General features: G+C 37.0%; 8 protein-coding genes across 9 annotated transcripts; 5 read left to right on the top strand and 3 right to left on the bottom strand.

The window, feature by feature from the left end:
- Window positions 1-181: 181 nt before the first annotated feature.
- On the bottom strand, window positions 182-3,494 carry LOC106388853 (T-complex protein 1 subunit gamma). The gene is made up of 13 exons (XM_013829021.3): window positions 3,341-3,494; window positions 3,199-3,260; window positions 3,039-3,111; window positions 2,764-2,831; window positions 2,597-2,666; window positions 2,332-2,400; window positions 2,175-2,246; window positions 1,993-2,066; window positions 1,257-1,919; window positions 1,059-1,184; window positions 863-967; window positions 694-768; window positions 182-612 (listed from the first exon to the last, which is right to left on the bottom strand). The coding sequence occupies exons 1-13, from the start codon at window positions 3,363-3,365 to the stop codon at window positions 427-429; spliced, it is 1,668 nt and encodes a 555-aa protein (XP_013684475.2). The 5' UTR covers window positions 3,366-3,494; the 3' UTR covers window positions 182-426.
- Window positions 3,495-4,447: 953 nt separating this feature from the next.
- Window positions 4,448-5,088, top strand: BNAC03G34460D. Its single transcript, XM_013825547.3, has one exon. The coding sequence runs from the start codon at window positions 4,631-4,633 to the stop codon at window positions 4,949-4,951; it is 321 nt and encodes a 106-aa protein (XP_013681001.1). The 5' UTR covers window positions 4,448-4,630; the 3' UTR covers window positions 4,952-5,088.
- A 1,092-nt stretch (window positions 5,089-6,180) lies between these two features.
- BNAC03G34450D lies at window positions 6,181-7,041 on the top strand. The gene has a single exon (XM_013825548.3). It carries the CDS (start codon window positions 6,570-6,572, stop codon window positions 6,897-6,899), a length of 330 nt encoding a protein of 109 aa, XP_013681002.1. The 5' UTR covers window positions 6,181-6,569; the 3' UTR covers window positions 6,900-7,041.
- Window positions 7,042-7,521: 480 nt separating this feature from the next.
- Window positions 7,522-8,712, bottom strand: LOC106385643 (germin-like protein subfamily 2 member 3). The gene is made up of 2 exons (XM_013825549.3): window positions 8,522-8,712; window positions 7,522-8,261 (listed from the first exon to the last, which is right to left on the bottom strand). The coding sequence occupies exons 1-2, from the start codon at window positions 8,628-8,630 to the stop codon at window positions 7,714-7,716; spliced, it is 657 nt and encodes a 218-aa protein (XP_013681003.1). The 5' UTR covers window positions 8,631-8,712; the 3' UTR covers window positions 7,522-7,713.
- A 2,501-nt stretch (window positions 8,713-11,213) lies between these two features.
- Window positions 11,214-13,906, top strand: LOC106388855 (pectin acetylesterase 12). The gene is made up of 10 exons (XM_013829025.3): window positions 11,214-11,649; window positions 11,971-12,053; window positions 12,134-12,263; window positions 12,349-12,422; window positions 12,520-12,606; window positions 12,693-12,817; window positions 12,893-13,007; window positions 13,096-13,173; window positions 13,247-13,498; window positions 13,614-13,906. The coding sequence occupies exons 1-10, from the start codon at window positions 11,451-11,453 to the stop codon at window positions 13,719-13,721; spliced, it is 1,251 nt and encodes a 416-aa protein (XP_013684479.1). The 5' UTR covers window positions 11,214-11,450; the 3' UTR covers window positions 13,722-13,906.
- Window positions 13,907-13,940: 34 nt separating this feature from the next.
- Window positions 13,941-16,119, top strand: LOC106388854 (enolase-phosphatase E1-like). 2 transcript variants are annotated; one of them, XM_048750115.1, is made up of 3 exons: window positions 13,941-14,188; window positions 14,565-15,024; window positions 15,100-16,119. In XM_048750115.1, the coding sequence occupies exons 1-3, from the start codon at window positions 14,039-14,041 to the stop codon at window positions 15,915-15,917; spliced, it is 1,428 nt and encodes a 475-aa protein (XP_048606072.1). In that variant the 5' UTR covers window positions 13,941-14,038; the 3' UTR covers window positions 15,918-16,119. The 2 variants fall into 2 exon arrangements, with proteins under 2 accessions (XP_048606072.1, XP_013684476.2); XM_013829022.3 differs by having other exon boundaries at window positions 14,565-16,119.
- A 1,157-nt stretch (window positions 16,120-17,276) lies between these two features.
- On the bottom strand, window positions 17,277-18,155 carry LOC106384169. The gene is made up of 2 exons (XM_013824178.1): window positions 17,840-18,155; window positions 17,277-17,743 (listed from the first exon to the last, which is right to left on the bottom strand). Exons 1-2 carry the CDS (start codon window positions 18,153-18,155, stop codon window positions 17,277-17,279), a joined length of 783 nt encoding a protein of 260 aa, XP_013679632.1.
- On the top strand, window positions 17,841-20,298 carry LOC106443936 (hydrophobic protein RCI2A). Its single transcript, XM_013885481.3, has 3 exons — window positions 17,841-19,630; window positions 19,734-19,859; window positions 20,040-20,298. The coding sequence occupies exons 1-2, from the start codon at window positions 19,550-19,552 to the stop codon at window positions 19,818-19,820; spliced, it is 168 nt and encodes a 55-aa protein (XP_013740935.2). The 5' UTR covers window positions 17,841-19,549; the 3' UTR covers window positions 19,821-19,859; window positions 20,040-20,298.
- The last annotated feature ends 3,873 nt before the right edge of the window (window positions 20,299-24,171 follow it).

Raw genomic sequence — 24,171 nt, 5'->3', positions numbered from 1 at the left:
TTTAGATTTTATGTTTTTGAAATTCATTTGTGTTTTCAATCAAAATCAAAGTAGAATTCTCTGTTCTGTAGTAGTATAGTTCTGTTTTTTTAGAATTTTGTTTGGTGTCATTATATATTTTTTGATGAAATTCATTTCATAAAAAAAAATATTCGCTGTACCAAACGTAGCAAAACCAAACAAGTAAATCCGGGTTAGACTAAAAATAAATCAGCGTCTTGCAGTGCCAACGCCTTTGCCTTACAGAAATAAACAAAAGATTCATCACTCGAAACGCTCACTCCCTTCAAGATCTTTTCTCCCCAAATCAAAATGCAAAACAACAAGATACTAAAGAGACTGTCAAGTTCCAAAAACATTCCAAACTAAAATAGCAAAACAAGACCAAAAAAAGGAGCAAGATTAAGTTGGTGAGAGCACAATTTTCTAGTCGGGAAGTATTTGCTCGTTGTCTGCGTCTCCTTCAGTCTCAATGGTAGGCTTTGAAGGTCCAGCTCCAGGAGCTTGCTTCTTCTTGATACCACTCACTATATCATCAATCCTCAGTAGCATACACGCTGCTTCAATCGCTGTCTTAAACGTTTGCGCCTTCACATTGTAAGCATCCCATATCTAATCACAAAGTTTCAAAGTGTCAGTCTCAAGAAACAATAGATTCACCAGAAAGAAAAAGTTTTATTTGTTTATTCTTGCCTTGCTCTCTTTCATGTCAGCTATTGCACCAGTGTTTCCATCGATTCCAGTCCAAGCATTCTCACCATTTGCATGCTAATACCAAAACACACAGAAAATTTAATCAATGAGAATGGTTCAAAATCATAAAATGGCAGATAATGAGAAATCAATCTTAGACCAAAGATACCTTTCCTTGCAGTGCTGTCATAGTTCTGATCACGTTAACTCCACAGTTCTGAGCTAAAGTACGTGGAATAGCCTCAAAAGCTATAGCAGCTGCTTCATAAGGCCACTGTTTCAATAACAATAAGATTTAGAGGCCTCATCCTACTCTGAAAAGATCTTAACATAGGTTTACTGGTTAAAAAAGAAACATAGCCAACCTTTTCGATTCCTTCAATGGTTGCACTCTTCTGTTTTAGAGTAGCAGAGACGGTTAACTCAGTGGCTCCACCACCAGGAACAAGCTTTGGATTCTTGATGATGTTTCTTGAAACAGACATGGCATCCTGTAGGAAGAATGTATCAAAGCATTAGTGACAATGACTTTGACAGAAGACAGTTAAATATCATTCACACACCTGAAGATTCCTCTCGACTTCATTGAGAAGATCTTTACTTGGTCCTCTCAAGAGAACAGTACACGCTTTTGGCTCTTTGCAATCAACAACAAAGGCAAAGAAATCATCTCCTATCTTCTTGACCTCAAACAAGCCAGCGCCAGTACCAACATCAGACTCTTGAAGCTCATCAGGCCTGTTCACAATCACAGCCCCACACGCCTTAGCAATTCTGTTGTTGTCCGTCTTTCTCAGCCTCCTTATTGCACTAACCCCAGCTTTACTGAAATAGTGACAGGCTAAGTCGCTAAGTCCCTTCTCTGTGATCACCAAATCGGGTTTGAACTTTAGTATCTGCACGCAGATGTTCTCGATGTACTCCTCTTCAAGCTTCAGCAGAACTTCCCAATCCTCTTCTCTGACCAACTCAGCGTTGGTTTGGTTTTCACCTTTCTTGTACTCAAGGGGACAGTCGAGAAGAATGATCCGTGGGTTGACAATCTTTCTCTTCATTTTACCGGGAGCGACTACGTCTTTGTTGAACATGACTCCTTTGAGAACCTTGGAGTCTTCCAATTGACCACCGGGGACCTTCTCAACCTTGATGTATTTTTTAATATCCACCTCTCTCAAGCCTTGTCCAAGATCAACACCAACAGTAGTGGTGGCATCAATGGCCAAATCCTAAAAGAGCCACATGAAATGGAATAAGAACTTGAGCACAATAGAGATTAACTTGAGAAATTAAAGTACTCACAGCAATCAGATCACCAAACTGGCTTGTGAATTTTGTGCCTATGCAGCTTTTTACTAGTCCTAGTACTGTTGCACCTGCAATACAAATAAACATTCTTGTATAAGTAAATATTAGGGAAAAGAAGAAAAGTCCGTCCACCCTTGGCTGAAAATTATCAAAAACGAAAGTACAGGTGGACTTACGGTCATTGACATCGACTGACATGGCAATCTTGTCAAGAACGGCGATAGCATCCTCAAGAGCCTTGTTATAAGCTGCAGAGAAGAAAACATTCTTCAATCAAAAACAGTAAACACAATACAACACTGTGGAGTGGTAACCAATTATACGAAAGCATACCACGGCAGATGACTGTGGGATGATAACTCTTCTCAATAAATGCTTCGGCAACATGTAACATTTCACCAGCTGATGAAAACAAAAATCAGCGACAGTAAAAACTAAAAACAGCAGGAAAAAAATGTTGCTTTCAGTACACATTCGTATTACTTCAAGTGTTCAAAACCACAATAAGAACATCACAGCCAGTGACCATTTACACTCTTCAAAGCAAACGTAGTGTACAGAGAATAATTCCAACAAAAGACACATCAAATGTACATACCAAGAACAATAACAGATGTAGTCCCATCACCAACTTCTTCGTCCTGAGTACGACTCAACTCAATCATAGACTACAATCAACACAACGACAACAAAAAACATATCATTAAAAAAATAACAATGAGAAGACAACAAGAACGTTCAAGATAGAGAAAAAAAAAACAAAACCTTAGCTGCAGGGTGAGCAACATCTAGCTCTCGCAAAATAGCATTCCCATCATTAGTAACAACAATTCCTGAAAAAAAAAAACAGCCACAAACAAACACCTTAGCACACAAAACAACTTAGGATCCACGCAACCCACACCCATATATATCAAAACCTTATTTAGGGTTTATATACAAATCTGCAAAGACTGGATCTTTGAAAAAGGTATAAGCTTTAACCTAATATTATTCTCTTTTTAAGATCTATAAAACAGTAATAAGAAGATGAAAAGTACCTCCACCAGCATCAAGAAGCATCTTTAACATAGAGCGAGGACCCAATGTTGTACGGATGATGTCAGCCACAGCCTGTGAGAAACGAACCCAAGAACTGTGGTGAAGCCATGATCCAAAGTAGCAACATTTTAAACACAAAAAGGAAAGGACTTTCGTTACCTTGGAAGCTTGGATATTGCCATGGTGAACCTTTGTTCCAGATTCACGCTTCAACGAATCCTCTGAAACATTTTCACCAACGAGTAGCGTTAAAACAGAGGAACAAGAGTACAGATCTGTACAAGAAGAGGAAGATGCTTACTGAGAACGAGAACAGGGGCGTTCATATCTGCGAGGATCTAAGCGTTTTGACGGCGATTCCGAGCTTAGCGACGGCGACGGTGCAAATTCGAAAAGAGTGGAAGATGGTGGAGGCTGCTACTGCTTCGCGGCTCTCACTCTCTATTTAGTTTTCAGGTTTTGTAAAGCCCGTTAACTATACTCTGATTAGGCCCATTAGCTTACAAGCCCATAGACCCAATACTATATGTGTGCTATTTTGTTTTTCATGGTTTCGAGTTTTCTAGCAAAATCATTTAGAAACTACTTTTACTAGGTTGACAAAAAAAAAAAAACTACTTTTACTAGTGCATGTACATGTTTCTCTTAGTTGGGATTTGGAACAATTTTGAGATATCTGATAATTTTCTGGCTCTGATACATGTGTTTCTGTTCAGAAAATTAGCAGATATAAAAGTATGGTATATTTCCAACTACATATGTGATTGTCATCAAATTAGCTGCTGAATTTTTAATTATGCAAACTTCAACATTGTATTAAATATTTTATGTTAAGAGTATATTTTGCAAACTGAAGAAAAAACAATCACTGAATTATATAGATGTAAATGATTATGGAATTTTGTTTACACAATCTCAACACTTGTGATACATTTGGGGGTCCCTTTGATAAAGTTTGGAGCTGTATCTATTGAGTTTATCTGAAGTTTGGAGCTGTTAGGCCATCTCTTTTTATGTTCCTTTCAGACTGCGATTACTATATCAAGTTTTTTAGTTTGTGTCATAAATATGCTAACATTGTATTAATTGTAGAGTTTATACTCAAGTCTTGTTTTTTAATCATATAAGCATATATGATAATCAGAAACCAACAATACATTTGTTCGGTCAAAAACATAAGACAATTGGAAAATGTCAATATCATTCAAGTTTATAAAAATCAATCAACTAGAATTAAAACAAACCGTCATATGTAAATGGATTAATGAATACAAATTTCATGTAAATTATTTTACTAAAAGCAGAATGCGAGCTTTGGTCTTCTTTATTGAATTTTTACTAGTTGGGAAGTTAGATTAAAGTCTCACCTACTTATTAGTGTATTTGATTTGACGAGAGGACTTGTTTTTAGTAAATAAAAAGAGAGAGACGCCATTAAAATCATAGTATAGTACGTCAAAAGTTAAAGAGACCGAAACCAAACTATATTTAAAGCAACAACGTGAAGCACTTGAAACAAGATTGAGATATAACCAAAACCAAACCCTATCCGTTATCGGCGTTTAACTTGGGCGGTTTTGGCGGCTGCTAAATGCTTCCAATGAGCAGAAACATCAACAGCGTTGGCGTTTGGCAGAGCAACAACGGTTACTATGGCTATGGAGGAGGATACGTGGAGAAGAGACAGCTCTTCCTTAAGAGCTACCAGTTCTCGAGGAAGCAGAGCTTAACCGAGAGGATCAAGAGATCTGTGGGGAGGGTTGTGAAGAAAGTTGTCGGGATGAAGTTGAAATCTGCTAAGAGGCTGAAACGCGTTGTTTGGTCGCGTCTCAAAACGGCGTTCTTCTACCGCCGTAGACGTTTCTCTCGTCTCCTTCACCCAAACAAATCCTCCTCTCACTGCTTCTACTAACTAAGTCTTTCTATTCTCTCTATGTTCATTCGTTTGTGTGTGCATTAGTTTGCTGCGTGCTTAAACTAAGATTCTTCTTCTTTAATCATGTTGTTAATTCACTAAATGATCCTTGTTATAATAAACACTATGCTACAGACTGTGATCAGATATTAGATTTTAGCAAAAAAAAAGAGATGTCAAATTTTGTTTTTAGATTGGAAGGAGACTTTAGGATACGAAAGATCATACTCGTAATTTTTTAATCAATTTATTTAATGGTTTAATCATAGTCATTAGTCACAAAACGCAATAACGTAAACGAGTCGTGTTCCTCTTTTGTCGTAACTCTTTCCCAACAAATCAGTGAAACGTAAGCGAGTCCTTGTCTTACTAATTAAGTTCCATTTTACAATTAAGTAGTATCCCTATAGCGGGCCTCGTATGGGCCTAAATGTGGGTCCATATAACATTCAATGGACCTGCGACATACGGTCTGCCATTTTTAATCCAAACCTGACCGTTGATAACTCTCTGAAAGAGAGGTTAGTTTAGCCGGATACACATTATGCGGTTGAGATATCTTGGAAATAAGAACTATACTATAACCGGGATAAATAGACTAGCAACCAACTTATTCCTTGTCACCAATCTAATCATTGTCGGTTACGTGTTTATAAATATTTTTGGACCATTGTCTCTTTCTTATTGTTCTTCTCTCTCCTTGCTAATGTCACATTTGCCAGGGCTGCCCAAAATAATTATAGATTATACTCTTCTCAACTACTTCTAGTTTTGTTACAATTCATGAATTATATGACTTCCAAAATCCAATCATTGGACATAAATCTCCATATATTCCATTGATACTTCTTTATAGTCAAATTTAAATCATTAGAAAAATCTTTAGTAAAAACGTCGTTTGTTTGATCTCAATTCCATTCTTAAAATCGTGCCCTATATGGCTATATCCGAATACATTTTCTTGCTAATAGCAACATTCATTCAAAAATGCATGCAATGTGAAATAAATTCCGATATAGCGTAAGTAAAAAAATAATTGTGTGTTTTATCTGACACTACATAATTCATTGTATATATATTTTGTGTTTTTGTTATAGAGTAAATTAAAATGTAAGCATTATTTTATTGAAGACAAAAATGAAAGCATTATAAACTCAGCAAAAGTGTAAACATATAATCTTGTCTATAAGAAAAAAAAAAAATCTTGTAGGATCCAATATTTGCCGAAATGTAACTAATTCACACATCACACCAAAATATGTATTTGTCTTCTTTTGTAACATCATCGTCACACCCTTAACGGCGTAGGTCCATGTACAGGGCGTAGGTCCATGTACAGAGCATCTGTTTATGTGGTTTAACATGAGCTGCTCATTTAAGCAGAGTTGTGATATTTATGGGTTTTAAATGAAAACACAGAATAAAACCATGTGCTTTAAGAATCTTTCACACTCTCTCTCTATCTTTATATAACCACATGCCTTCTCTTCAACATCATCATCATTACAGTGTTTCCTTATCCCTACCCTTTGAAGCAAAAATAAAACTCCTTCTGTTCTATTCATCACCATTGCTCTAAGACAGCATCAAAACCATATCTTTAATAGAGCCAAAGATGCTGCAGATTGTTGGCAAGTATAGGTGGAGACAATCATGTCGTTATAAGAAGCTAACGAATCAACATGAAAACTTGACTGCATTGCCACCACCACCAACAAGGTCGACTAAAAGGCAGAACTCGGGGAAGAAGAGCGAGATTCGAGCAAAAGGGTTTAGACTAAACCGATCAAGAAAGCTGGTTCTTAAGGCATTAGCTTTTCCTAGAAGGTTATTTAACATTTATGTGCGTATCACAAATAAGATGAACAGAGAAGGTTTATATCCTAATCTTGTATTTTCTTCTCATTTGGGTTTCCCTATGAACTCAAGAGGTGGGTTCTGTTAGAGAGAAGAGGTCTGCTTCTGATTAATCATACAAGAATGATACATAAAAATGTGAAGCCAATGATTACATTACATACATACAATGTTCTTGTAACTTGCCATGTTTATTGATTTGGAGAATAATTGAAACAGAGTTCAGAGTTTGTTCTTTCTTAATAGTTCAGCTGAGCAAAAAGATGAGTGATTCTAGTTACATCCACATCAACCTTGGTGAAAATTAGGTCAAGTTGGTAAAAAAAAGGAAGGAAGAAGAATTGATATTATAAAGGACACATGAAGTTTACAAAATATTTTAACCTTAAAGAAAAAACAGAATGTAATGATTTGTGACAACAACTTTTTTATCATTTTATATACATAGATAAATGGATAGTGAAGAGATCAAGAATTGGCCTGGCCAGACAATTAACTTTTTTCTGATAGTATGGCCTATTTATCCTTGTCTGAGACATGGTTTGGCTCTAAACTCATCTGATAGTTTTTTTTTTGGGATCAAACTCATCTGATAGTTTAGCCGTTGAAGCTGCACCAAAAGCAAAAAAAGAGGACCCATAGATTCTTGTAGCAAAGTATGCTTAAAAGCATTGACAATGCATTGTATTATTTGTTTGAAAATGTTCAAAGAAATATGACTCCAGGAATCTACTTATCGAAACTGGTCTCATTGTAAGAGGGACAAAAAGTTATAGAATATCTACAACAGTTACAAAAATTACAAGCTTTTTTTTAGCTTTTGCTTAGTTTTTTTTACAAAGTTTTATGTTCATTATTAGTATACTATTATTGCATTATTGGGTATGGTCTGAAACCTATATTCATTTCTTGGCTGGGAATTTTTCCTTAACCTTCTGAATCACCTGTGGTTCAACACCGAACGCCTTGGCAAGCAAGTCATCAGGAATAGGAGGGTTAGCACCAAACAAAGACGGTCCAACACTTTGAGTCCCAGGGTTCTGACTATCGAAAGCAGCTATCACGGAAGCAGGAGCGTTGTTAGGGTTCTGCTGGAAATGGAGGAGAGCTCTGGGGAATACAAAGACGTCTCCCTTGTTGATGTGTTTGGAGATGAGTTTTCCAGTGGTGGTCAAGAAGCCGACGAAGAGACGTCCTTCGAGGACGAATATGGCTTCAGAAGCTCGGGGGTGAAGATGTGGCGGATTGAGTCCACCAGGTGCGTAGTCGATACGAGACATGGAGGTACCCATCATGTTGAGGCCAGGGATTTTCTCAACGTTGCCTGCTGTAATGGCTGACCCCATTGCGGTGTTGGATGTGTCTGCAGCAGCGGCTAAGCCTATGTAGTAGAAGTCCTCTGGTGTTATTTGTGATGGGTCTTTGCATGCGTATCCGTTTACTTTAGCACCTAATAAGAACATAACAAAAGTCGACGACAAAAACTATTGAAATTGGTTTCACTTTTTGCAGTATAAATGTTAGATCAAGAGAGACAGGATGGTCGGTTCCAGACACAGCCGGATGAAACATTCGCAATGGTTTCCAAAGTTTAAAGAACTATTAAACATATGTCATATAGCCTCCAAATTGTTTATAAAAATTAGTAAGATTAATTTAAAAATGTTTGTGACTCTTTAAACTTCAGTTTCGGCCATGAGAGAAAGATACCTTTGAGATCAGCAACGCAAAGATCTTGAAGCATATTTGTTTCGGCGAAGGCCGTGTGGGCGGCCACAAGAAAGACGGTAACAAAAAGATGGATCATGGAAGTTGCCATTGGTGGTTGTTGCTGATAAATGTTATTGATGAATTTCAGATGACCATTTGACCTTGTTTCTCTATTTATATATATTGTCAAGAAGAGAGACCAATGGAGAAGAGATATACATGGAGGGGCCATAGGCTTGTTAATCAATTTTGTTTGCCATAATTAGGTTTAGGTGTTCTGATCGTTGGTTAAGATTTGGTAATGAAAAGAGGGCTTGTTTGTTGAAGACATCAACTAGCCTATAGCTATAAGATGACCTGATACTTACCAATAAAAAAAGACCATCAATCTCTAATAATCACCAAATTATAAATGATTAAAAGAAGGGATGATGATTTTGGTTGTTTGGTTGTAGAACTCAAGAGTTTTTTTTTTTGTTCAGTTAAATCCAAACCGGCCCTTCTGTTTCGATAACCAAACCGGAAGGCATGGTTATATTGCTTCTTTTTTTATAACCAAAATAAAGTCAGAACCTTAACCGTCTAAAGGTGAACCAAAACAAAGAAATGAACCGAAATTGAATTTCTCTATTCATGTCAAGTCTTACAAGGCGCAACCTATATGTAATATGTTAGTGAAGACTAGTTTCTTATATTATTAGGCTTTTTTATAAGATAAGTATCTTTGTTCTTGTTTCTCCCTCCCCTGCTTATAGTTACTAGCTCCTTTGATGCTTGTCTCATAAACACCAAGTCTCTATAAGCATGTGAAACAAAAGATTCATAGACCTTTCCTGATCTTCAAACTGAAGCACATTGCCATGAGGCTTCACTCTGGCCGTCTGCCTGGTGGGTCTTTTCACACCATTCACTAGGCCGATTAACTTTATTGAGCCCATTATAGTTTTGAGCAAATCAGTAAAATCGATACATTTGAAAGCTTAGGGCTCTTATGGAAATAAATAGTAGAGTAAGGGACCATGGTTGAAAAGAACAGAAATTGAACAAGTGGACGACCGCGGCGTAAGATCAACATGTGGTTGATGGGAACGAGACGAAGACCGGATTTTCTCGTTCTGCCATGCACGCTTTGTCTTTTTATGATTCTTTTTCTTATGCATTTTCATTTTTTTTGTCGACATTATGCATTTTCAATTTTCAGGGTGAAACTTATACAAAATCCATCAACATAAACTATATATATAACCAACAAGGAAGTTATAGTTTATACTTTATAGACTACTTAAATATGTAAAAACCTTTCCTTACAAGAACAACAAATCTACTAAAAAATTAACTATGCTATATATGGTAGTTTATGTAAATGTGTAAACATTGCGTTAAAATTAGTTTCAAAAAAACATTGCGTTAAAATTAAACAAAACAACTATGTGTAAACATTGCGTTAAAATTAATCAAAACAACTATCGTAGTTTATGTAAATGTGTAAACATTGCGTTAAAATTAGTTTCAAAAAAACATTGCGTTAAAATTAATTAAAACAACTATATCATTTTCGGAAAGAATGTTTTAAATGGATGAAATCAATCCAATCCAAGCATATATGATTTCCTTATACCTTGCATAACACCCACCATAACTATCATCACTTGTTAATATTTTTGCATATCTCTCTAAAGGGTGTATGATGACTTTCTCCAAGTTCCCATTATACCATCAACACTTGGTTGAGGAAAACCATCAAAGGCTATCGCTAGAAGAGTCCAAAAAGAATCTATACCTTACTCAAGTTTTCAGTGCATGTTTATTACCAACAAGGAACGGTCAACATTTTTTTTCTTAACCAAGAGCTCTTGGACTAGTGGTATTGGAACTCCGGCGGGAGTGTTCGCCCTGGGTTCGAGTCGCCTTGGCCACCTTCCCGTCTATAACCGTGCGTGCCCGGATGGAAGGCCTCGTAGGGATTAGTCTGGGCTTACCGCCTGGAAACCTCATGGTCATCAAAACAAAAAAAAAAAACATTTTTTTTCTTTACAAAAAAAAACAATTAGAAATACAATCAGTCTTGAAAATAACCAGATGAAATATTTGTATTGGAGCCTTAAATTTTTTAATATTCATAAATTTATTTTATTTTGCTATGATACATACTTAAATTTATAACATCCAGTTATTAAACTATTTTTCTATATTATTTAGAACTCTTAAAATTTCAGGAAGGAAGAGATCATAATTCAAAAGTTTGGTTATGCAAGCCTTGCGTCAACGTCAGTTCAAAGTAAAATGATTCTATACTTACTTTTTAGGTATACATTTATTCAAAATCACAGTGTTTCGACAACTTATGTACACTTCTTCTCTAATCAAATTCATGCAAGAAAGAATAGAGAGATTAAAGTATAAATGTATATCAATAAAATTTATGTCGACATCATAATTTAATCTACAACCAGTAGAAATATGAGGCTACAACCAATATAATTAACTACCAATGGACCCATTTGGTCCATGTGCTAGCTATAATAAGCACATCAAACTAATTACATCTGCTTTTTGTTGTTGTTGCCGCCAGTCCTTTATTTGATGCTGAGTGTTTTAAATGTGAACTAAGATCTAGGAAACAGTTAAAGATGGTCTCTGTCTTTGTCATATTAATATAAGAGAGTGAATTAATCTAAAACATAGATAAAACTCCAACCGTGAATCCAGCCATGAAACTCTTTTCAATATTTTTATTTTTATTTTCTAGTTAGAAAAGCTCTTTTTTTCCTACAAAGATTTTTTTTTTCCCTACAAAGATTGATTCCCTTTTTTATTACACTGTGTTTTTGGCTTTAAAGTTTGTTTGTTTCTTCTCTATCTCTCACTCCCAGAGATCTGTTTCTTTATCCTTTTCTTGCTTTCACTCTTCTCTCCAGTGAGAGAGAGAATGGTGAAGCTTTTGTCGGTATGGCTCATTGTAGCTTGCTGGCTGATACTAGGAACTCAAGCAAATGAGTATTTAGACTTCAATGTAACAGAGATAGACCGCATTGAGGAACTAGAGTTTGGCTTCTCCAAGTATAGTTCCAATCTGAACCCTTTATTAGTTGGTCTCACCCTTATCAGAGGAGCTGACTCAGGAGCTGGTACTCTCTCTGCTTCTCTCACTAGATCTCTCTTTATTTACTTTTTTTATGTGTTCTTTTACCTTTTTGTGTGTTCTTCACTTTATTCACTTAAACTACATTCTTCTCAGCTTGTTTGTTTGTTATGTCTTTTGTCCCCTTCCAGATTTTAACTTGGTTTTTACGTTTACTGTTATGTATTATTCACGATTGCTGCTTAGAATAATGTTTATATAAACAAAATTTAAGTAATTCATATGCTCAGAGTATGTTATGCTGTGATGTGTCACTAGAAAAATATTTAAAGTGATTTAACCTGGAATTGGTTGTGTCTTGTCACAGTTTGTTTGGATGGAACATTGCCCGGATACCACTTGCACCGTGGACATGGATCTGGAGCTAACAGTTGGCTCATTCAATTAGAGGTTTAGTGAATGATTTGTTTATCTATGAAAGCTACTGTTTATAGTTCTCCATTGTTAGTGTTTATTATTATGATAAATAGGGAGGAGGATGGTGCAACAATGTCAGGACATGTGTATACAGGAAGAAGACTAGACGTGGGTCATCTAACTACATGGAGAAAGAGCTTCAGTTTACAGGAATATTGAGTGATAAAGCTCAAGAAAATCCAGGTTTAGTCTCTCAATATTTATTCATGTGATGTGTGACAATGTCAGTAATTTTGAGGATTTACTGATCCTCATTGTCTTTTTGCAGACTTCTTTAACTGGAATAGAGTTAAGCTTCGTTACTGTGATGGTGCTTCTTTCAGTGGAGATGGACAGAATGAGGTTAGAATCAATACACTATTGAGTTAATTAGAGGCTTTGCTTTTAGTTCTGTAGATTTGAGCATCTGATTGGCTTTTGTTTATAACTTTTTTTACAGGCTGCACAGCTTCAGTTTAGAGGAGAGCGTATCTGGAGAGCAGCCATAGATGATTTGAAAGCCAATGGAATGCGATACGCCGACCAGGTTTGACACTTAAGAACTTCTCTTAATCTACACTTCAGGATCAAAGACTAAGAGTAGTTTCTTATGAACTGTTAATGTTGTGTCAGGCACTTCTCTCTGGATGCTCAGCTGGTGGTTTAGCCGCTATCTTACGCTGCGATGAGTTCAGAGACTTGTTCCCTGGCTCCACCAAAGTCAAGTGCTTAAGTGACGCAGGCTTGTTCTTGGACACGTTAGTTTATTTATCCACCAAACTCTCTTGATTAAGTAAACTGTTACTGAGTGGTTTGTTTCTGTTAATACACAGAGCTGATGTGTCTGGTGGACGAACAATAAGGAACTTATATAATGGTATAGTAGAGTTTCAGAGTGTGAAGAACAACCTGCCTCGTCTGTGCACTAACCATCTTGATCCAACTTCGGTAATGCTTTCTCTCACCCTGATGATGTTGCAAAATGAATCCAAGTCTTTGTAGTAGTTTATGAAACTCCCTTTTTGTTTCTGTGCAGTGTTTCTTCCCAGAGAATCTGATCAGTCAGATGAAAACTCCACTTTTTATTGTCAACGCAGCATATGATACATGGCAGGTAAGGAACATTACATTGCTTAGGTAATTCTCTTTTGATGGTTATGCTCACATTACAAGTCTTTTATAATCAGATACAAAGCAGCATAGCTCCAAAATCAGCAGATCCTAGTGGCTTTTGGCATGACTGTAGACTCAACCATGAAAAATGCACCTCTGGACAAATGCGGTTCTTGCAAAGTTTCAGGGATCAGATGCTGAGAGTAGTCAAGGGCTTCTCAATGTCTAGACAGAATGGTTTGTTCATAAACTCATGCTTTGCTCACTGCCAAACCGAGAGGCAAGATACTTGGTTTGCAGATGATTCTCCTGTCATCAGTAAAAAGGTAAAAATCTCAAATCTTACCACACAAACAAAGTAACACAGAAGCAAAGGCTATTTGTTCCAGGATCTTGGTCTCTTGTAAGAATCTGATCTTGGCTTTGTGTTTTGGAATGTAGGCAGTGGCAATAGCTGTGGGAGATTGGTATTTTGATAGAGCAGAAGTGAAGTTAGTTGATTGTCCTTACCCTTGTGACAAGAGCTGCCACAACATGGTGTTCAGATGATTTTGATTATATTACATAAACCTTAGAAAAGCTTCTCTCAAATGAGAGAGGCTTTTGTATCCTTAAGCATTAACCAATGCCTCATTGGAGAATTGTATGATTGATTTTGCATCTCTGGAAAAACAATTATAAAACCAAAAAAAAACAAAGTTTAAATGCAATCAAAGAGAAATGATTTCTTCTAACTAATCTTTTTATTTCATAAAATATCAAACATTATAATAGTGAAAAGAGTAAAGAGAATATACAGAGTGTGTTGACACTTGACAACCTGGTTCTAGTGTGAGAGACAGCTATACAGTGTTCCCCACTTTGTGATGATTATATGTGCGAGTGTTTTTCTCTCAACAAATAATCTGAAACTTTTGAAGTTTGAACCCTGTCCACTAGTTTTTGTTCTCCTTCCTTCTGAATCTTCTTTCATGGCTTCTGATTCTCAGACCGCAACTGCAACTATGTCTGAAAAGGTAAGCTAGTTCAGATATTCTCCCTCTGGTTTTATAGAATCTTATTACATTTGTTTATACTCTTCTATGTATGTATATATACCTGCAACTATGAAAGTTTGGTTAGATTCAAGGAGATAAGATTTGTTTTGTGTCTTTCATTGTTTTGGAAAATCAGTATGGTTTTAATCCTCTTATTCTGTAAGAATCCGGAGAATTATTAAACAATAATTAGAAGAAGTTGTTGATGATAGCACATGGTTGTTTTAAGAAACCATTGAAAACTCTTCTTACATTTCTTAAGTATGATTAGAGTTTCACAATAAACTAAGCAATAGTTAGTGAGTTTTCTATTTAACAAGATAATAATAGTGTGTTTTACTTATACCTGATGCAGCCACTGGAGACCAAGGTGAACGAGGAGGCTAAGTTGATGGAGAAAGAGATTGTTTTGTCAGAAACTGTGGATGTGGTGAAAGATAAACCGGTTTCAGAGTCAAACCTGACGATTGAGAAGGAGGAGAAGACTGTTCAGACTCCTGCTGGTGAACCGGAGAAAGAGATACCTGCAGATGTGGAGGAGGCTGCAGAAGTGGTGAAAGCAGATGAATCTAATGATAAGGGGAAAGATGAGAATGGTGAGGAGAAGGTAGCTGAACAAGTGGGACTTGAAGAACCAACCCTTGTGAAAGAGGTTGTTGCAATGGTTAATGTCCAAGCAGATGATGTGGAGAAAGCAGAAGAAGGGAAAGGAAAAGATGAGAATGGTGAGGAGAAGGTAGCTGAACAAGTGGAGCTTAAAGAACCAACCCTTGTGAAAGAGAGTGTTGATGGGGAGAAAGCAGAAGAGAAGCAAGCCGTGGAGAGTGTTGCTGAAGAAGACAACAAGGATAAGGAGGAGGAGGAGAAGAAGATGGTTGATGTTTCTGAATCAAAAAATGAAGCCGGAGGCAAACAGGTGGAACCAATTGATGTTCAGCTTGTTAAAGAAGTATCAGTAGAGACTGTAGATGTTGAGGTTCTTGAAGTTGAGCCAAAGCCAGAGACTTCTGAAAAAGCTGAGGCTCAGCCTGAGAAAGCAAAGGAACTGGCACCAGAAGTTGAAGTAGTAAAAACACCTGAAACAACAGAAGAAGCTAAGGTTGAGCTTGAGGATAGCATTGTTGTTGAGACCAAAGACTCCGGTATCAACTCCAAGGATGAACATACTTCTGAATCTGGTACTGCTTTGTTGCCTGAAGAAACTGTACCAATAAACCAAGATTTAGACACTGCCCCCATAAAGGAAACTGAAGGAGACGCTTCCTCTCCTCCTGATGTCACTGAGAAGACCACTACTGAAGAGAAGCAAGTGGTGGAAGAACCATCAAAGGATGAAAAAGAGAAAGTGAGTGAAGAAGCCAAAGCTACAGAAGATGAGAACATCAAGAAGGACACTGAAACACCTGCTGCAGATGTCGAGAGCGTAGAGACTTTGAAAGAAACTGAAGGAACCAAACAAGAGGAATCAGTTACAGAGAAAGTAGCAGAGGTTGTAGAAACCGCAACTGTTGCTAAAGAGAGCGATGAGCCAAAGCCACAACCAGAAGTCACAACCAAAGAAGAAGTTGTTAAGCCAAAGCATACAAACAGCATTATGTCAAAGGTGAAACAGTCACTTGTTAAGGCAAAGAAAGCAATCATTGGGAAGTCTCCTAGCTCTAAGACTATCTCAACTGAAGAAACCAAAGAAGAGGTCATAGCCAAGTGATGGGTTTCTCCAAGTCTTTCAAGTGTTTTTTTATTTATTTTGTTGGTTTTGTTTCGTGTGGGAGAAGAAAGCAGAACATTCTTTTTTTTGTTGTATGGCTTTGTGTGGTTATAAGTTAATATTTGTTTTTTTTTTATCAAAAAGTTAATATTTGTAATCATACAAAAATTTGGCTTTGTGTTATGGATGCGTGTTTGAGACATTCCAGACGTGTAATTAATCAGCGATCCAAAATTGGCCGTAATGGGCTTATATTAAACTCCAGTCAAGGTCCAAATAATATGTAAGAGTGGACCCAAATGCCTCGGGACCAACGTCCGTCGAAAAGATAAGAACAAATAGTTTTTTTTAAGCAAGATATTACAACCTATTTTACAACAAAGAAAGAAAAAGGAGAGGAACCATTTTGATTAGGACATCATGTTTAAAGTAGATACATATAATAATAGTATGTGTAGTGTTAGTTTGATGCCATGGTTACGCGTTGCAGCGTTGGTGTCGGCCATAATATTTTATAATCAAATAAAAACTAAGAATATTAAATCAATAATGGTGATTTTATGAAAGTATTCAGTGTTAAGAAAGCAGCTTTAGGAAAAAGAACATATGCTATTATGCTGGAGCTGGACAGAGTGTAATGATCCACACTGAGTCACTAAGGATCTCACAACTTTCTTGCTTTGGCTCCAAAGATTATTCATATAAGCTAATAAGCCTTGCTGTCATAAGTTTAGATTCATACTGTACATAATAATATGTAGCTCTTGCATATTTATATCTACAGCCAGCCATGCATCTATATTGGCGCCCATACGATACAGCGAATACAAACAGAGAAAATGAAAATACCGAAGGAGTGTAAAGTAATTAATCAAGCATATGCCAATGTTTTTATGGAGCATGGTCTTGACACATGAGAGGACGGCCGGAAAATGTGTTGACAGACCTGAAGGCATGTAAATTATCCACGTGTTATGATCCTGTTATTAGAAGGTGTGAGAGTTATATGTAATGGGCATACCGCTCGCCGACCTATACGGCGGAGATTGTCCCGGCCCACATTCGTGTTCCGACAACAATATGGTTTGATAGTAATGTTAAGGTTGTAAGACTTATAATTGGTTGTGCTTGTGCTACGTGTAGCTTGTGGGTTAAGCCAATTAAGTTTCAACTAGCTCATACGTTAGTTCTAGGTTAAACATTTGTGTTTCGTGCACACGCCATCTACATTTTTTTTGCTAAACTGTTAATATTCAAATTAATGAAAAGAGTTAGATTTCAAAAAAATCAAAGAGCACCACTATGGCAAAAAAAGAAGAAAAAAATAGTAGAACTAGGTAAATGATTCGTGAAAGATCATTATCTAAGCCAAAAAGACATGAGAGAAGCGAAGTTCTTTCGTTTCCGTTTGGCAGTGATGGTGGTCCGAATGTCACGGTCAACAAGACGGAAGATTTCAGCTGTGGAGAGAGATATCTGGTTATGGATGACGTTGTTGCGTTGTTTCCACAAGTGAAAGATGATGGTCTGAACAGAGATACGGTGCAGAGTGACGGTTGGGAAAGCTTGCGGTCCTCTGATCAAAGAAAGAAGTTCAGCCCATGAGAGCAGACTGTGACGGGAACAGTCGAGTCGTTCGAACAGCAACCTCCATATCTCCTTTGAGAAGTCACACGTAAGAAGAAGATGGTCTCTGGTCTCATTATGAAATGAGCAAAGGGGGCAACAAGTTTGGATGTTAATGCCCCATGATGCGAGCCGCGATCTGGTGGGGAGACGGTCTGCATTAGCAACCCACATATTGAAAGCGTGTTTTGGAACAGCGCCTTTGAACCAAATAAGCACAGCCCATTATTTATTTGTCTCCCGAGGCCTGAGGATTTCCCAGGTGTGAGAAGCGGAGAAGGATCCATCCGAGTTACCATTTGCTTCCCAGACGTAGGCATCTTCGTTTACAGACGAGGCAGGGAGAGGAAGAGTAGTTAGGTGTATGTGGAGATCAAGTTCTTGCTGAGAGCGAGACCCTCCCAAACACCAGCCCGTAGCGTTAGCAGCTCGATTAACAGTGGCGTTTATGGGAATTCTCGTGTTTCTCGGTCCACTTGCGCCAATGTGAAGAATAAGTTGGCCTAGAGGAGTCCAAATATCATACCAAAACTTAATCCTAGAGCCCTTTCCCAAGTTAGCTCGCAAGAAAACAAGGGCCGCTGGTCTCAACTTCAACAAACGTTTCCACATCCAACAGTCTTGTTGAGTTTCCCCAATAGCCCAAAAACTCTCCTGAGATAAATTGTAATGACGATGCCAATCAGCCCAAAGAGAAGGTTTGTCGGAGAAGAGGAGCCAAATGAATCGAAGGCAGAGGACCTGATTCCAGACTGTAAAGTTACGGAGACCTAGACCGCCTTCATTCTTGGGGAGGCAGACGGTAGACCGCCATCTACATCCATGACCATTTATTTACTCCCACATCACCTATAATTTAAATGATATATCCTATAAAATGGTTTTTTGTTCAGAACTGATAAATCTGAGGGTATTAGACCATGATTAACCTCAGTCTCTTAACTGGAGTTCTTAGCTTCGGCTAAGAGACGGTTCTTAGCTTTTCTTAGATTTTAACTAAGAAAAGCTAATAACCGTCTCTTAAATAAGAGATATAAGAACCGTCTCTTAGCCGAAAAGTGTAAAAAAAAAGTGTCAAATCATGAGTTAAGAATCCCGTCTAAGAGACCGGAGTTAATCATGCCCTTACTTTGTATTATCACATGAAAGAGTAATCTAATGTATTAATGTGACACACTCACATCTTTATGGAATTTTAATTTTAATATTAACAAATATACTGTTTAATCTCATTAGTAATGTTTTGATCAATTGGATTGATGTCTCAAAACATATAGTAAAACTAAAAATTACAAGAAAAATTGATTAATAAAAACTATATAATTCATGAAATATTTAAATTATTAATTTGAGAGTTATGTTTGATTATTTTTTGTGGACTATTATTGTTGGATAGTACCTCTTTACCACAAAGAGCAAGGATAGACAACGTTTACCAAAAAGAAAAATTATTTATACCCTTAACTATCTATAATAGTTTCAAGATTCAACACCTTCCTATTTATTTTTAACATTTCATATCAGTTTTTTTTTCACCTTATTATTTAACACATATTCAATTTTAAGACAGTAAAATAATTTTGTATAATAAAATTTAACTTATTATTTATTAATTAATAATTATTATTTTATGTCTAAATTAGTTTATAATAAAAATCTTGATTTTAAATAATTAGAAAGATATGAAAATATAAAAAATCTTTTAAAAGTGACATATATCTTTGATAGTCATCAATTTGTTCTTATTCAACATGATAAATCTACTCTACATCAAATCATTCATATCATCAAATTTCATTTTTCGACACATTCCCTATAATGATTTGACTGTTGGATCTTTTCTATTTATATTGTACATATAGTCTAGATAAAAGAGAAGTACAACAAATACGCTCATAAAGTATGGTCTATATATAGCGAGAAGATGTCAAAGAGTCCAAAATCATCAAGAGAAGTTATCTTACAACTTAGTGGCTTATCTTGTAAGAAATTTCAAGATCTTCAAAATGGGCGCAGCCACTGTCGTAGAGATCCTTATTGCTATCCTCTTGCCTCCTCTCGGCGTCTTTCTCAAGTTTGGTTGCAGCGTAAACTTTCTCTTCACTCTGACTACTTCTGTGATTTCTTTTCATCGTATAATTACTCGTATAATAAAATTGTGACAAGTTAAATTATTTTGTTCTTTTACAGGTTGAGTTTTGGGTATGTTTGATATTGACGCTGTTAGGTTATATTCCCGGGATCATCTACGCTGTTTATGCCATCACCAGGGAATGATTGTTCTTAGCTCTTCTGTTCTTTCCGTTTGGTCTCCTCGTAAGCCTTCTTCACTATATATCTCTCTCCCTGGGTATACATTTTTATAATTGTATAAAGCTACATACGTGCATGTGATGACTATAGAACGAGTTTTGGTTAAGTTGAATCTTATTTTATTTATCTATAGTTTAAGGAATTTACTGACCAAGTTTAATTTTACATTTTGTTGTTGTGTAGGGGGAACATGCTGCTTCATCGTGTTAGCTCATTGGGAGTGATTCATCATTTATTTTATGTTATCAGCAATTAATTATCATTGTTGTCCCTTTTTATTATTATACATAATTTATGTTGATCGGGAAAAAAAAATCTTTGGTTCATTTGAGGCCATTTTTATTTCGTGTTATAACTGTTGGTAAAATGTTGGAAATGGCGTAGGTTTGATTTGGACCACTACAATAGAAATTTAAATCCTGCTTTATATAATTCCATGGTCACGTCTCTCAATTCGCCACAAACAATTTTACACCATATGATAAAATTCACGTGGTCTATGAGATACACAACACAATCATCATCCCCACCAATACGCTCCCTGTAATTTCGACTCGCGTTGGCCTAGAAGTAGTTGAGGCCCAGAACCAATACGTTCCCCGCAGGTTTGACTCGCGTTGGCCACCCGGGCTAGGGTTAAATCCCAAGAATACGTGGAGTGCTGTGGGCCTCGCGGAAATAGTCGGTTGACCACGGTCGCCGGAAACCCGCAGAAAAAGATCATCATCCCCACCACTTGTTAATAACCCAGTTTTTAAATATACGATTACGATAAATAATCGAATTGAATCGACCATACGATAAAGGCATTCTCCACCCTTTAATCTTCTTAATTTGTTAATGAAATTTTACTGTTAAAAAAAGGATTCCAACTGGATGCCTCCTACCGAATTTGAAGTGTCTACTACAACGAGAGAATAATAAACCATATTAACGGTGAAAAATGAGGAAGACAAAAAACAATGTAAGTGATATCGAGAACCAGCAAATTTATAGTAACTGACGTATGTAGCATGTTGCTAAAGCATTTTCTTTGATTTGGGGATATCTAGACCGAAACCCAACTATTTTTAAAAAAATAATAGTATAAATGACTTGTCCAATTCTGAGCTTTTTTGACGAAGCCTAAAACATTGTTTCATTTTCGTCTGCCCAAGTCTAAAGCATTATATACATTTTCTTGATGTTGGAACTTACTTCTTCTGTTGTTTAAATATTCAGTTTTGGTTAAAAATATATTCATTTTTGGTCGCTACAATGTAGTCGATTTCACGTCAACTATAGTGGATGCTTATCAATACCTACTTTTGTCTGTAATGGCATGTCGTTTTGTTGAAGGGATATATATTGTCATGTTTTTTTTTTTTTTTTGTCATCTGAACTTTCATTCACCAAGTATCGTAATTCTACAATCATCACAGATTTACAAACCCAACTACAAGGACACTAGCAAAAAAACTAACATACACAGATAATTTACCCCAACCAACCATAGATCAAACCAAAAAATTCTCCAAGTTAAACCATCCAATGTCAAGAAGAGACTAAGCATTTCTCATTCTCAAAGATATCCTTCAGCCAAAAAAGATAACCTGCAGCAACATAGGATTGAAATCTTTCACCTATAGTCACACTTTGTGCAATTAGAAAAGCACCTATGTTCCTTCTTTTATCTTCCTTTAAAAACCTCCACCATTCAATTTTCCTGAGCCTGATTGAGAAGTCAGAACTCATAGCTTTGAAAGATGGCCAAGCCATAGGTCTTGTGATCGCTCCAACAATCATTTCATCATCAAAAGCAAAGATCACCCTATTCATCTTATGGCTCACCATACTATCAATCGCCCACAAACACACATGAACCTTCAGTTCATTTAAGTTATTGAGACCAGTAAAAGCTCTCCTACTATGCAATAGCACCTTGCCTTCAGAATCTCTTAGAACCCACGCTGCTCCCCCCCATGCAATGTCTTTTCTCCAATGTACTCCAATATTGCATTTAACCCAAGAGTATTGGGAAGGCTCCCATTTCACTAATACTGACATCTTTAGCCTCTTTTCTTTCTCTACTCTTTTCACTTGAAATTCATCTGCAATAAACCAAGAATCAGCTTCATGACTGATTGTCTGCACTATCTCAAGGGCATTGAATCTCTTTCCTTCAAACCCGAAGATATTGCGATTCTTCCACAAATGCCATATAAACCAAGGAAACCTTCTTCTTGCCTTCAGCGTAGAATTTGAATTTTTCAACCCAAACATCAAGAAATGGATGTTAGAGTAAAACGAATTCTCATCAAACCCATTATGAGGAAGAGGGATGAGCGACAGAGCCCAAACTTGACGCGCCAAGGGGCAGGTAAAAAGAAGATGGTTAACAGATTCATCCTCAAATCCGCAAAGCTGACAACACAGATCCAATTTGACTTCTCTCTTGATCAATAATTCTCCAACTGGAATGGCATTGGAAATAGCTTTCCACAAAAAGGTTTTAATTTTGGGAGTTGTTCTCACTTTCCAAATAGAATCTTTCAAGAGGTTAAGAGACGGGAGGGCTTCAGCTTCTCGAATCATAGCAGAGTGTTTCTCATTATTCATCATCCAATAACCAGATTTCACAGAGTACACTCCATTTCTATTGTGGCACCAAGTCCAAAAGTCTTCTTCATCTACTGCTGGCTTCATCTTCATAATGCTTGCTATATCTTCAGGGTAGAAAAGCTCAGCCAGCACAGACGACTTCCAGGTCCTGGAATCTTGATCAATAAGATGACTAACCTTAAGATCCAAATCGACAATGAGGTTCATTATGAGAAGTCTCCGCATAGTCTCCCCTACAATCCAAGAATCCATCCAGACATTGATAGAATTTCCATTACCAACTTGTTTTCTAAGTCCCCGAACAAGCAGCTCTTTCCCAAATTGAATACTTCTCCACCCGTATGAGGGTCTGGCACCCAGTCGAGCATTTAAAAAGACGTCATTTAGGAAAATACCGGCTTTTATAGACTCTTGCAAATAGAGAATCAGGCTGGTAAAGTAACCTCCATGCCTGCTTAGCGAGAAGGGCTTGATTGAAGGTCTGAATGTCTTTAAAGGCTAACCCACCTTGTTGTTTTGAAAGACACATTTTCTCCCACTTCATCCAATGGATCTTGCGTTTATGTTCCAAAGAATCCCACCAAAAAGCAGCCATAGCTTGAGTAAGATTTTCACAGGAACTTTTAGGTAACTTAAAGCATGACATAGCATAGAGAGGCATAGCCATTGCCACTGCTTTAAGTAACACTTCTTTGCCACCCTGAGAAAGAAGCCTAGCAAAATACCCTGAGAGCCTGTCTTTTAATCTATCATAAATATATGCAAGCAACTCAGATTTAGAGCTACTGAAGCACTCAGGCAGACCAAGGTACGTTCCTGTTCCTCCTTCCTTCTCAATACACGTGATTCTTTTGATACTAACCTGGTTCTGAATCGAAACCGTCCTCCCAAAAGTGATAGCAGACTTCTCCAGATTAATCCTTTGACCTGTGGCTCTTCCATAAGTATTCAATATCTCCATCAACACTTTAGCTTGTTCATCACTGGCTTTACATACAAATAAGCTGTCATCTGCAAATAAAAGGTGATGAATCATCGGCCCTTTTTCATCAAACTGAATGCCTTCAAGTTTTCTTTCCTTCTCTGCCTTCTTAATAAGATGAATTAACCCCTCAGTACAAAGAACAAAAAGGAATGGAGACAAAGGGTCACCTTGTCTGAGTCCTCTACCCAGCTTAATATTTCCGAAAGGCTGATCATTAATTAGAACTGCAAACGAGACCGAAGATACACATTCCATAACTCTGTCAACCCAAGCCCCATTAAATCCCATTGCCTTCAACAGTCCTTGAAGATAAGCCCATTCAACCCGATCATAAGCCTTCGACATATCAGATTTGATTGCCATGAACTTATCTGAAATCTTGTCATTGGTGTGTAAGTTATGAATCAACTCATGTGCAATAAGAATGTTATCGGAGATTAACTTTTCTTCAACAAAGGCAGACTGAGTAGAGGAAACAATGTTCGGGAGTAAAGGCTTTAATCTCCAAACCAGGATTTTGGAAATTATCTTATAAAGGACCGAACATAAACTGATAGGCCTCAGATCAACCATTCTTTGGGGATCAGTGATCTTCGAAATTAGGCATAAGTGGGTAAAATTCCAATCTTTTGGGAGAAAGCCATGCATAAAGAACCTCTGAACCTCCTCTGTTACTTGTGCACCAACAATATCCCAATTACTTTGAAAAAACATCCCTGTCATCCCATC

Source organism: Brassica napus, chromosome C3, assembly GCF_020379485.1.
Source record: "Brassica napus cultivar Da-Ae chromosome C3, Da-Ae, whole genome shotgun sequence".
NCBI classification, from domain to species: Eukaryota; Viridiplantae; Streptophyta; class Magnoliopsida; order Brassicales; family Brassicaceae; genus Brassica; species Brassica napus.
Note: the sequence above shows the minus strand (reverse complement) of the source record. Positions and strands in the feature narration are given on the sequence as shown.

What these genes read in the sequence shown, in the direction of transcription:
- BNAC03G34460D (XM_013825547.3), top strand. Translation starts at nt 4,631, where the DNA reads ATGCTTCCAATGAGCAGAAACATCAACAGCGTTGGCGTTTGGCAGAGC.
- BNAC03G34450D (XM_013825548.3), top strand. Translation starts at nt 6,570, where the DNA reads ATGCTGCAGATTGTTGGCAAGTATAGGTGGAGACAATCATGTCGTTAT.
- LOC106388853 (XM_013829021.3), bottom strand. Translation starts at nt 3,365, where the DNA reads ATGAACGCCCCTGTTCTCGTTCTCA. An exon ending in CGCCCCTGTTCTCGTTCTCA is followed by an intron (nt 3,261 to 3,340) that starts GTAAGCATCTTC and finishes AAAATGTTTCAG; the next exon opens with AGGATTCGTTGAAGCGTGAA. An exon ending in AGTTTGGTGATCTGATTGCT is followed by an intron (nt 1,920 to 1,992) that starts GTGAGTACTTTA and finishes TGGCTCTTTTAG; the next exon opens with GATTTGGCCATTGATGCCAC.
- LOC106385643 (XM_013825549.3), bottom strand. Translation starts at nt 8,630, where the DNA reads ATGGCAACTTCCATGATCCATCTTTTTGTTACCGTCTTTCTTGTGGCC. An exon ending in TTGCGTTGCTGATCTCAAAG is followed by an intron (nt 8,262 to 8,521) that starts GTATCTTTCTCT and finishes TGTTCTTATTAG; the next exon opens with GTGCTAAAGTAAACGGATAC.
- LOC106388855 (XM_013829025.3), top strand. Translation starts at nt 11,451, where the DNA reads ATGGTGAAGCTTTTGTCGGTATGGCTCATTGTAGCTTGCTGGCTGATA. An exon ending in GTGGAGATGGACAGAATGAG is followed by an intron (nt 12,423 to 12,519) that starts GTTAGAATCAAT and finishes CTTTTTTTACAG; the next exon opens with GCTGCACAGCTTCAGTTTAG. An exon ending in CTCCTGTCATCAGTAAAAAG is followed by an intron (nt 13,499 to 13,613) that starts GTAAAAATCTCA and finishes TTTGGAATGTAG; the next exon opens with GCAGTGGCAATAGCTGTGGG.
- LOC106388854 (XM_013829022.3), top strand. Translation starts at nt 14,039, where the DNA reads ATGATTATATGTGCGAGTGTTTTTCTCTCAACAAATAATCTGAAACTT. An exon ending in CTGCAACTATGTCTGAAAAG is followed by an intron (nt 14,189 to 14,564) that starts GTAAGCTAGTTC and finishes TACCTGATGCAG; the next exon opens with CCACTGGAGACCAAGGTGAA.
- LOC106384169 (XM_013824178.1), bottom strand. Translation starts at nt 18,155, where the DNA reads ATGTGGAAACGTTTGTTGAAGTTGAGACCAGCGGCCCTTGTTTTCTTG. An exon ending in CTACGTCTGGGAAGCAAATG is followed by an intron (nt 17,744 to 17,839) that starts GTAACTCGGATG and finishes TTTGGTTCAAAG; the next exon opens with GCGCTGTTCCAAAACACGCT.
- LOC106443936 (XM_013885481.3), top strand. Translation starts at nt 19,550, where the DNA reads ATGGGCGCAGCCACTGTCGTAGAGATCCTTATTGCTATCCTCTTGCCT. An exon ending in TTCTCAAGTTTGGTTGCAGC is followed by an intron (nt 19,631 to 19,733) that starts GTAAACTTTCTC and finishes GTTCTTTTACAG; the next exon opens with GTTGAGTTTTGGGTATGTTT.